General features: G+C 40.4%; 2 protein-coding genes across 5 annotated transcripts in view; both read right to left on the bottom strand.

Annotated features, from left to right (window-relative positions):
• Positions 1 to 7,528, bottom strand: part of MPP4 (MAGUK p55 scaffold protein 4) — a 51,235-nt gene extending 43,707 nt beyond the window's left edge. Inside the window, exon 1 of the mRNA XM_070770222.1 lies at positions 1,839 to 7,528. The gene's annotated coding sequence lies outside the window, so the exon portion shown is untranslated. The remainder of the gene's footprint in view (positions 1 to 1,838) is intronic.
• Positions 7,529 to 7,661: 133 nt separating this feature from the next.
• ALS2 (alsin Rho guanine nucleotide exchange factor ALS2) overlaps positions 7,662 to 12,262 on the bottom strand; it is a 60,945-nt gene continuing 56,344 nt past the window's right edge. For all 4 annotated transcript variants that reach the window (XM_070770208.1, XM_070770206.1, XM_070770204.1 and 1 more), the window contains 6 exons: positions 11,580 to 11,756; positions 10,828 to 10,873; positions 10,553 to 10,614; positions 9,820 to 9,969; positions 9,636 to 9,732; positions 7,662 to 9,008 (listed from right to left, as the gene is read on the bottom strand). In XM_070770208.1, coding sequence (XP_070626309.1) covers positions 8,970 to 9,008; positions 9,636 to 9,732; positions 9,820 to 9,969; positions 10,553 to 10,614; positions 10,828 to 10,873; positions 11,580 to 11,756 — 571 coding nt within the window. In that variant the 3' untranslated portion in view covers positions 7,662 to 8,969. The remainder of the gene's footprint in view (positions 9,009 to 9,635; positions 9,733 to 9,819; positions 9,970 to 10,552; positions 10,615 to 10,827; positions 10,874 to 11,579; positions 11,757 to 12,262) is intronic.

Below are 12,262 nucleotides of genomic sequence, written 5' to 3' on the forward strand. Positions count from 1 at the left end.
GCCCAGATGACAGTGTGCCCTACCAGGCCTATCCATGCAGCATATGGGACACTGGAGACTGTAGACTCCTGAGATGAAACTGTGAGAGAAACTTACAGACTGTGGTTTCTATGTGCGTGTGTGCTAAGTCCCATCAGTCATGTCTGACTCTTTGCAACCCCATGGCCTGTAGCCCACCAGGTTCCTCTGTCCGTGGGATTGTCCAGGCAAGGATACTGTAGGTTGCCACGCCCTCCTCCAGGGGATCTTCCTGACCCAGGGGCGAACCTGAGTCTCTTTTGTCTCCTACATTGGCAGGCGGGTTCTTTACCACTAGTGCCACCTGGGAAGCCCAAACATTATCTGACATTGTTGTTCAGTTGCTAAGTCATGTCTGACTCCTGTGTGACCCCATGGACTGTAGTCCACCAGGCTCCTCTGTTCATGGGATTTCCCGGACAAGAATATTGGAGTGGGTTGCCATTTCCTTCTCCAGGCGATCTTCCTGACCCAGGGTTCAAACTCACGTCTCTTGCATTGGCAGGCAGATTCTTTACCACTGAGCCACCTGAGAAGCCTTAATAGAAGGTTTCTATGCTGCTGCTAAGTCGCTTCAGTCGTGTCCGACTCTGTGCGACCCTGTAGATGGCAGCCCACCAGGCTCCCCCGTCCCTGGGATTCTCCAGGCAAGAACACTGGAGTGGATTGCCATTTCCTTCTCCAATGCATGAAAGTGAAAAGTGAAAGTGAAGTCGCTCAGTCGTGTCTGACTCTTAGCAACGCCATGGACTGCAGCCCACCAGGCTCCTCCGTCCATGGGATTTTCCAGGCAAGAGTACTGGAGTGGGGTGCCATTGCCTTCTCCGAGAAGGTTTCTATAGTGAGTTCTAATTATCAAAGTGTGTATGTGCTCAGTCACTCAGTCACATCTGACTCTTGGCAACCACAAGGACTGCCGTCTGCCAGGCTCCTCTGTCCATGGGATTTTCCCAGCAAGAATATTGACTTCAGCCTCATTCCTTGTCAAAACTTGGATCGAGGCTGACGATCCTTGAGGCAAACAAATGCAATCTTACAGATAAGGAATCTGACACTCAGTGGGGTATTCAGTAGATTTCACAAGTAGTAAGGACAAATGTTTTCCTCCTTTTTTTTCCCATATTTAGCCCTGAAACATGGTAGTCCCTGGCAAAAGATTGTGATGTCCTTTCCTTGCCTGCCTTTTTATGACCGTCAGCTGAGACTTAATCTATTTCTGTCTTGAGGATGAGAATTCTTGATTGAGACTGTAGTAGCCAATCATAGGCAATCCTGAGCTAAGTAACACAGGAAGCATGGCCAATTCTTATTATTAACTTAGAAGCTGCATTAGTGTTATTGACACCTAAGAAATTTGCCCTAATGTTATTTTAAAAATCAGTATATGTGAACTTTTAAAAATATAGTGATTATTAAATGCCACAATCCTTACCCATATTATGCTTATTTTTCAAAACAATGCTTTCTACTAGACAAAGCTGAAAAAGCACTTTAAACTTAACGATGAGAAACAGCCTGTACAAAAATGGCTGGCTTCCTCTGGGTCAAAAGGCTGTTGACTGGGACTAAGACAAATGTTCAGCTTTACTTAGGCTCCACAGCAATTTATTATTTCATACTTAAGAAAGGGTTTCTCAAAGCAAAACCTGCTCTTTCAAAATCAAAAAATTCTCCATGCAACTAAAGCATTCATGCATCGATGCAACTAAAGCATTCAAATATTACTCACAATTTTTAGCTCTTAAAAATTGACAGAGGGCAGACATTTGTATTAATAGATTTCTTCTGGTAACTGGGGGTCATCTGGAAGGGTCTCTTACCTGCAAGACTGCAAACATGTAACGCTGCTCCTATGCAGAGAAAAGCTTTAGCAGGAAATACCAGTGGGCTATTAGGTACCAAAGTCACCTCACTGTTCTAGATAAAATCTCGGTGCATCCTCTTTGATCTAATCCACGGAAGCCTAACCCCGCCTCACCACTAAATTACACTTAAGCCTCCCCTGTTACAAATCTTCCTACGTGTTCCTAGCACTGGTTTCTTGCACTGGATCTGTAAAGTCCAACATATCATTTTCAAACCTTCGCTTTAGTATTTTCTGATGGCCAGCACATAGTAACCAAAAAAAGATGAATATTTTTGTTGACTATTTCAGGAAAAGACACCCCATGATAGACAATAGCATCTTTATTGAAATCTAAGGAAAAAACTGATACTTGAGAGTAAGCTGACTTACTAATCTCATTTTCTCACATTATGGTGAGGAAACAAATGGAAGACTCTTCATCCAGTAATAATGAGACTGATACATGATTTCCTTCTGGAAGTTCAGTTCAGTTCAGTTCAGTCACTCAGTTGTCTCCAACTCTTTGCAACCCCATGGACTATAGCACACCAGGTCTCCCTGTCCATTACCAACTGCTATAGCTGCTCAAACTCATGTCCATCGATTGGTGATGCCATCCAACCATCATCTCACCTTCAATCTCTTCCAGCATCAGGGTCTTTTCCAAGGAGTCAGTTCTTTGCATCAGGTAGCCAAAGTATTGGAGCTTCAGCTTCATCATCAGTCCTTCCAATGAATATTCAGGGCTGATTTCCTTTAGGAGTGACTGGTTTGATCTCATGGCACTCCCAGGGACTCTCAAGAGTCTTCTCCAACACAACAGTTCAAAAACATCAGTTCTTCTGCACTCAGCTTTCTTTATAGTCCAACTCTCACATCCATATTTGACTACTGGAAAAACCATAGCCTTGACTAGACAGACCTTTGTTGGCAAAGTAACGTCTCTGCTTTTTAATATGCTATCTAGGTTGGTCATAGCTTTTCTTCCAAAGAGCAAGGGTCTTTTAATTTCATGGCTGCAGTCACCATCTGCAGTGATTTTGGAGTCCAAGAAAATAAAGTCTGTCATTGTTTCCATTGTTTCCCCATTTGCCATGAATAGGAATAGGAGTACGTCAAGGCTGTGTATATTGTCACCCTGCTTATTTAACTTATATGCAGAGTACATCATGAGAAACGCTGAACTGGAAGAAACACAAGCTGGAATCAAGATTGCCGGGAGAAATATCAATAACCTCAGATATGCAGATGACACCACCCTTATGGCAGAAAGTGAAGAGGAACTAAAAAGCCTCTTGATGAAAGTGAAAGTGGAGAGTGAAAAAGTTGGCTTAAAGCTCAACATTCAGAAAACGAAGATCATGGCATCTGGTCCCATCACTTCATGGGAAATAGATGGGGAAACAGTGGAAACAGTATCAGACCTTATTTTTTTGGGCTCCAAAATCACCGCAGATGATGACTGCAGCCATGAAATTAAAAGACGCTTACTCCTTGGAAGGAAAGTTATGACCAAACTAGACAGCATATTCAAAAGCAGAGACATGACTTTGTCAACAAAGGTTCGTCTAGTCAAGGCTATGGTTTTTCCTGTGGTCATGTATGAATGTGAGAGTTGGACTGTGAAGAAGGCTGAGCTCTGAAGAATTGATGCTTTTGAACTGTGGTGTTGGAGAAGACTCTTGAGAGTCCCTTGGACTGCAAGGAGATCCAACCAGTCCATTCTGAAGATCAGCCCTGGGATTTCTTTGGAAGGAATGATGCTACAGCTGAAACTCCAGTACTTTGGCCACCTCATGCAAAGAGTTGACTCATTGGAAAAGACTGTGATGCTGGGAGGGATTGGCGGCAGGAGGAGAAGGGGACGACAGAGGATATGGCTGGATGGCATCACTGACTCGATGGACATGAGTCTGGGTGAACTCCGGGAGTTGGTGATGGACAGGGAGGCCTGGCGTGCTGTGATTCATGGGGTCACAAAGAGTCAGACACGACTGAGCAACTGAACTGAACTGAACTGATGGGATGCCATGATGGGACCAGATGCCATCTTAGTTTTCCGAATGTTGACTTCTAAGCCAATTTTTTCACTCTCCTCTTTCACTTTCATCAAGAGGCTCTTTAGTTCTTCTTCAGTTTCCGCCACAAGGGTAGTGTCATCTGCATATCTGAGGTTATTGATATTTCTCCTGTATATCTTGATTCCAGCTTGTGCTTCACCCAGCCTAGCATTTTGTATGATGTACTCTGCATATAAGTTAAATAAGCAGGGTGACTACATACAGCCTTGATGTACTCCTTTCCTGACTTGGAACCAGTCTCTTGTTCCATGTTCAGTTCTAACTGTAGCTTCCTGACCTGCATGCAGATTTTTCAGGAGGCAAGTCAGGTGGTCTGGTACTCCCATCTCTTTCAGAATTTTCCAGTTTGTTGTGATCCACACAGTGAAAGGCTTTGGCATAGTCAATAAAGTAGATATTTTTCTGGAACTCTTGCTTTTTCGATAATCCAACGGATATTGGCAATTTGATCTCTGGTTTCTTTGCCTTTTCTAAATCCAGCTTGAACATCTGGAAGTTCACGGTTCATGTACTGTTGAAGCCTGGCTTGGAGAATTTTGAGCATTACTTTGCTAGCTTGTGAGATGAGTGCAATTGTGCGGTAGTTTGAACATTCTTTGGCATTGCCTTTGGACTGGAATGAAAACTGACCTTTTCCAGTCCTGTGGCCACTGCTGAGTTTTCCAAATTTGCTGGCATATTGAGTACAGTGCTTTCACAGCATCATCTTTTAGGATTTGAAATAGCTCAACTGAAATTCCATCACTTCCACTAGCTTTGTTCATAGTGATGCTTCCTAAGGCCCACTTGACTTCACATTCTAGGATGTATGGCTCTAGATAAGTAATCACAAAGTCATGGTTACCTGGGTCGTGAAGGTCTTTTGGATAATTCTTCTGTGTATTCTTGCCACTTCTTCTTAATATCTTCGGTTAGGCCCATACCATTTCTGTCCTTTATTGTGCCCATCTTGGCAAGAAATGTTCCCTTGGTATCTCTAATTTTCTTGAAGAGATCTCTAGTCCTTCCCCTTCTATTGTTTTCCTCTATTTCTTTGCATTGATCACTGAAGAAGGCTCTCTTCTCTCTCCTCGCTATTCTTTGGAATTCTGCATTCAGATGCTTATATCTTTCCTTTTTTCCTTTGCTTTTAGCTTCTCTTCTTTTCTCAGCTATTTGTAAGGCCTCCTCGGACAACTACTTTGCCTTTTTGCATTTCTTTTTCATGGGGATGTTCCTGATCACTGCCTCGTGTACAATGTCACAAACCTCTGTCCATAGTTCTTCAGGCTGTCTATCAGATCTATTTCCTGGAATCTATTTGTCACTTCCACTGTATAATCGTAAGGAATTTGATTTAGGCCATATCTGCATGGTCCAGTGGTTTTCCCTACTTTCTTCAATTTAAGTCTGAATTTGGCCATAAGGAGTTCATGATCTGAGCCAGTCAGCTCCCAGTCTTGTTTTTGCTGACTGTATAGAGCTTCTCCATCTTTGGCTGCAAAGAATATAATCAATCTGATTTCGGTGTTGACCATCTAGTGACGTCCATGTGTAGAGTTGTCTCTTGTATTATTGGAAGACGGTGTTTGCCATGACCAGTTGTGTTCTCTTGGCAAAACTCTGTTAGCCTTTGACCTGCTTCACTTTGTACTCCAAGGCTAAATTGGCCTATTACTCCAGGTATTTCTTGCCTTCCTACTTTTGCATTCCAGTCCCCTATAATGAAAAGGACATCATTTTGGGGTGTTAGTTCTAGAAGGTCTTGTAGGTCTTCAGAGAACCGTTCAACTCCAGCTTCTTCAGCATTACTGGTTGGGGCATAGACTTGGATTACTGTGAATGGTTTGCCTTGGTAATGAACAGAGATCATTCTGTCGTTTTTGAGATTGCATCCAAGTACTGCATTTCAGACTCTTTTGTTGACTATGATGGCTACTCCATTTTTCTAAGGGATTCTTGCCCACAGTAGTAGATGTAATGGTCATTTTAGTTAAATTTGCTCATTCCGGTCCATTTTAGTTCACTGATTCCTAGAATGTTGACGTTCACTCTTGCCATCTCCTGTTTGACCACTTCCAATTTACCTTGATTCATGGACCTAACATTCCAGGTTCCTATGCAATATTGTTCTTTACAGCATTGGACTTTACTTCCATCACTTTACATACACAACTGGGCGTTGTTTTTGCTTTGTCTCTGTCTCTTCATTCTTTCTGGAGTTATTCCTCCACTCTTCTCCAGAACGTATTGAGCACCTACTGACTGGGGGAGTTCATCTTTCAGTGTCCTATCTTTTTGCCTCTTCAAACTGTTCATGGAAGGTCCCCTACTAAGTGACTGTTCTGATCCTAACAGTCCATTCTCTATCTCAGGTGGGAGCTACCTCTTTTTCGAAATTTTCAGGGAGGTGACAGCTGGAAGAATATTTGGAAGCAGGATGAGAGAGGGTACATACCCCTGGCAGCCATGCAAAGAGTAAAGACCAAATGGCAGCTGTTAAAGGTTTACCAGCCCTTTCATCCTAAATTAGACAGATGGCATTCTGTTACTCTGTTGTAGATGGAAGCTCAAGCTAGGAATGTGATACATTTGTGACTGCTTGAGCACAGTGTATTTTATCAAAAAAACTTAACTTTATTTAAAATTTGCAACTGTTTTTCTACTTATGAGTAGCCCACTATGAAATAACATCTCTGGCACCTGCAGTAGAAAAAAGCACTGGAATTAAGAGTAGGGAAGTTTCAGTTTGGAATCCCAGTTCTGATAGCAAGAAAATCCCAGCCTCTGCTTGTCTACAAGATCAGGGGGTTAACACCTGCCCCATGGGGCTGTGGGCATTAGCACACATGTGTTAGACCTATGTAAGCTGCTGCATCAAGGCTAGGTATTTCTACTTGCAGGCACTGGCCTGGCGACTTATCCTCGAGGTTTTCCCCTCAAGGGAACTGAAAATTTATAGTTTTAATATGCTTTCTGAAAAGTATAAATACAGTGTGAAGAGTCAAGTAATGGAATAACTGGCTTTCAAGACTCCCAATAAAACAATGAATTGTAACTCTTCTCTTAGAATTAAGATAGCCTACTATCATTTGAGAACTTCAGTATAGGTTTCAAGTCTGTCAGTTTCTAGAATTATCCCTCTCTCTTCCTCTAAAGAGGTCATTCAGTAAATTTGTCTTTACAAGCCAAATGTGAAATCTGTGTTTATCCCAAAATCAAAACAATTGCTAATGGTAAACGTAAAGTGCTTAACATAAACTAAACTTTAAGCGTTGGTCTCTTTCCAATAATGACAGGTACATCCTGGTAAATGCTCCCTGAGAAGACATTACAACTGGTATGCAATTAAATAATGCCTAATATTTTTAGCCAGAATTTTAAATCCTCCATTTTCCCTCCTCTGTATCTGTTTAGGAAGGGAAAAAATTTAACTTCTAACTATCAAAATATATCTTATTCAAAGAAATAATAGTACCATTTCTCTTAAGACCCTTGTCCTCAGTTTATTAGGGTCAGAAATTTAATTTGTTCTTTGTCAACAAAGGTGCTCTAATTTATGTCTATTCTAAAGAAAGAGAGCTCTAAAACTCTGTGGGATCTCTGAGGCCTGTACAAAGAGGCATGGATTACAACGCAGGGGGCAAAGCCCCCACCCACAAATAACTAGACTCGGATTTCTTTTAAATTTTTAGGTGGCCCAGTGTCACTTCCTTCACAATCATAAAACAACCTCATAAATATGAATGTCTTTTATTATGAAAATTGCTGTTACATTACAGCCAACATTCCAAAACAGTATTTTAATAAACACTTGTCTTGATTACAAAGTAGAGCAGAAACCATGATCCTTTTTCAAAATCGATTAACATCTGCAGATGTTAACATGAAGAAGGAGGAGGACACTCCAAACGCTCACCCTGGTGTAGAGGAGATGAGATGGGGAAGAGCACCTGTTATCCAGAATAGCTACTAGTGTTATTTGTACAGTGTAAACCAACCACTTACAATAGGACATTTAAAAATGGTGAAAAGCAAAACAATAAAAGGCTGAGGTGTCACAATACTTTTGAGATGGGAAAAGCCAAAGTGAGTTTCCTTTTCCTTCCTCTCTGTGAGTTCAGTGCAAGGTACAGGGAAGAACCACAACACTAGGTCAAGGATGGATGCAGTTCTTTGCTTCCATATTTCCCAGTCTCCAGTCCTATTTTTAAAAACAGCTTGCATGTAAAAGCCCTTCAGGCTTTCACAGGTCCTGGAACACAGCGTTTGCACGTGGATGAATGAGGTTCCACAGCAGCTCAGAGTCAGTGTCTGAATTCCAGTGTATCCACTCTGGAGCATTGTAAGGAATCCAAGAACACAATTCCTATGTTCTTTCTCATTGGGAGGCAACAGACTCCTATTTGGGTGTGCTCCATGTTTGGGGTCAGGGTGTAGAAGTAGTAACTGCACAGAACCTTTCCATCACGAATAAATGCCCTGGTGGAAAAGCTTAGAAAAAGTTAAAATTGCAGTTTAAAAGTTCCTCTTTCCCCTTCCCTCAGCAAAGAAGCATGGTGCACACATGATTGCAAGGAATTCTGGAAGGCATAGTGTGGCTACTATAGTTTCAAGTACAAAGTATTCCTTGCAAAGGGGTCTGGGGTGACTGTGGGCAAACCAGAAACTCAAAAATATTCATCAACCTCTTTAATGTAAGAAGCCACACTGAGAATTTTATCCTACAAGTTCATGAGCTGGCATACTCTTTACCATAGGAAGGGATAGCCTCGTTTCTCCAACAGCAGATGTATGATACTTGGAAAACTTAACACAGGCCAGGGACTGGTCTAATCTGATTTCTACCTCCTTTTCCGTCCTCCCTTTCCACCGGTCTTTTATTCTGGGCTCAGAGCTCCAATCACTAGCAAGGCTCAGAAATAACAACCAAAATAATACAACGTCCTAATTTCAACACTGTTCTTTTTTGCTGCTACAGGAAGACACCAGATGGTGCCGAAACACTCTGAATAGATAATCCAGTTGTCAAGCTGTTATGCAGCCTAGTTAAGCTTCTCACGCTGGATCTGATAGTAACATGCCTGAAAGAAAAGTTCAAAACCATTTAAAATTTACTTTAAAAGAAATTACATAAACATAACAATGCACATGGGACTAAGAAAAGAACTCCTTTATGAATACTGAGCGCTCAACAAAATCAGCTGCTCTCATATTTTCCCATTTTCTTCCAGTCCCCCTATCCTATCCCATGTCTACTTTGTCTAGTTGTAATTAGTAGAAATAAAACTTTGTAAAATTCTGATTCTAAAACAGACAAAAACATTTTTTTCAAGCTGTTTAACATCTGTTATTACGCAGAAATATCTTAATTTGCTAAGCCACTACTGACTGGACATTTAGAATATGCTGATGATCAGTATAAGGTACACAAACAAGTGTAATCAGAATCACCAACATGTTTGATAAACACACAGGTTGAGATTAAGCATCATTCCAGACCTACTGAGTCAGAGGACTGGATAACTTGCTTTAGTATTTTGAGACTGACCAATTCTATTTTCTTTAATATAGTATATATTTTAAAATATTAACAATATGTGCTGTTTGCATTAAAATTTTATATAAAAGAAGGTGGTTAATGAAAGATTCACAATATTGTAAATGAAGGAGAGATTTTAACAAAATATTAAATAATATCTATACTTTACCTTCAAAGTAGTGAACATTATACCCTGTTCTCCATGCTGAAGATATGGGTCCATTAGATCCTCGATGAGGTGTACCTCAGAGCCTAAATTCCTAATCCTGCCCCAACGAGAAAGAGATATTGAGTTACTTCTGCTTATGTATGTCCTACTTCTGAATCTATTTAAGTTAGAAGAGATTGGTCACCTGGCCCGGAGCACCACATATAAAAAAACAGGGAATAAGTCATCCATGGACCATAGGAAGTCTTCCTGAAGTGATGCCAGGACACTCTGAGAGATCTCTTCAAAAGTCTGCTGGATGACTTTTAGTTTGTCTGATGGGGTAAACGTTGTGCTGTTGTAAACAAACAAACAAAAAAAACAATTAAAAACTAGAAATAAATGACAAAATATAGCCTATGGTTGTTTTCTTAGTAGAGCCATTTGACATTGTTTGACAATATACTCTAAGGGCTCATGTGCCTTAAGCTGGACACATCAGGCAAAAGGAGTCACCAGAAGGGATGACCTCTGTAAGCCTATGATTCTTTGAGGAAAGAAGCCTCCAGCTATGAATGGTTCACATGAAAGAATTCACTAAGTCATAGATCACCTCCTTTTACCCACATGGAACCTTATTGTCCTAATACATGCTCTTCTCTGAGTAAGAAGCTTAATTTCCCTTTGGCTAAAGATATGATTATGTAGATAAATTTCTGGGTAGGTTCTTCACCACTTCTGAAAATGCAAGGGCCTTGTAGAGTAAAAGGTAACCCAAATGTCTCAAGAGTCTTTCTGATATCCAGGCTGAGTTTGACACCATCTTGGGGAGTTGGGTGTGGGGGGACTAGAGTTTAGGTAAATATAAAATCGCATCAATATCTTAGTAAACTAACCACTCCTTTGATTTATGTAATTTTCAGCAAAGCAGAGATCACCTGATCTGTTGCAGACATTCCACAGCTGAGGCAAAACAAGCATCTTTCGTGGTTGGCAAAACCTGCAAAAAAAAAAAAAGGACTGATAAAGGTCAAAGAAGAAAGCTGTCTTTTGCAGTGACAATAAACATAAACGACACCAATCACAGAATGCGTGTCTTAAGTGAGTAACTTACGCTTGTATACTATACTATCAAAGTAAAATGGAAATTTTTTTGCTAATCCCCCACACCAAACAAAAGCATATTTGCTAAGGAAACCAAAATCCACTGTACCTTTTTATTCTCTCCAAGGACTGACAAGGTCACTGGCCAAAATTTCCTACAATGGAATCCATATGTTGTTAATATGTGTTTGTGTCTTATGGTAGATTAAGCCCCATAAAAACAGTTAATGACTAAATTGACTTTCCTGTCCCCACTTAAAATAACTATTTCAGTTACTTAGTTTTTACTACTGAACCAGTCCATTGAAAAAATTTACTTTCCAATTAAGGCTCAATCTCTTTTTTCTAATAGCACAAATCTATAATTATTGGGTGCTGTGGTAATCAGCTTCATCATAACACTTCTAAAAAGTATAATTATTGACTGTTTCCTTAGATTATAGGAAACAACGCCCTACAATAAAAAAGGGCACTTCTAAACTTTTAATTAGAAATTGTAGATGGGAAGGGAGGGAGGAAAGAGAAGAGAAAAGAAGGGAAAGAAGAATGCAAGAGACTGAATACAATTAACTTTTTCTGAAAATGTGAATGTATGTACTTGGCTTCGAAGAACTGCAAAATACCAGTCAGGAAAAACTCAAATTATTTACATATATTCAGAAGAATAATCAGATTTCAAACTCACATCTAAAGATTCTCAGAAATAAAGATTTTTAAATATCACTATTTTGCTAAAGACAGGCAATAAGTAATAAGTGCAAATCATATATTTAATTAAATATCAAAGTACCAAATTCCTGATAATGCTGTTTGCATTTTGAGTTAAAACCACTAGCTCCCATTCATAATTACTGTACTGACCTCTGCACCCCAAGGAAGCCCAAAAGAGCAAGGTCTGTCTGCTTATTTAGCCGGAGAACACATTCCCAGTAAACGTCCTCCTCACGATCATTATCCAGGGCGTACAGCATGAACAGTGGTGGGTAGAGCCGAGGTAGGAGTACAGGAAGCAGTAACCCAGAACCTGTTACCACATAGCTACAAAACATCACAGGGAGGCGGAGAACCCTTAACATTAAAACTGAATATAGAATCAAACATGGAGCTTCATTTTCTAGAAGTAGAAAGTAAAGGTGGGAAATTTTGAGTAAAGAAGCAGTTCTATTACTTCTTTTACGTAAGGAGTTAACATGAGAAGTTTACCTATGGCCCCAGAGTTTTGTCTTGGGTCACCTGTGAATTCTTTTCATAGGCTCAAAATCTAAATGAAAGCCCACTGTGTTTACATTTTAAGGTTGACTTCTCTGTTGAACTGTGGCAAAATGATCTACTTTGCTCATCAGCCTTTGTGCCTAGTCATCTGTGGTTACAGCTTCATGGCATTTGGCTAACAGAACTTGAGACCTAAAAGAAACCTCAGAGATCACCTAATCCAACCAAACTATTTTAAAAAGAAGGAAACAGATCTAGAGAAAAGAATTTTCCCTGGGATTCTCTGCATAAGATCACTTGGTTCCCATCCTCTTTCTTCACCATCTCCACCC

This window comes from Bos indicus, chromosome 2, assembly GCF_029378745.1.
Source record: "Bos indicus isolate NIAB-ARS_2022 breed Sahiwal x Tharparkar chromosome 2, NIAB-ARS_B.indTharparkar_mat_pri_1.0, whole genome shotgun sequence".
Taxonomy (NCBI): domain Eukaryota; kingdom Metazoa; phylum Chordata; class Mammalia; order Artiodactyla; family Bovidae; genus Bos; species Bos indicus.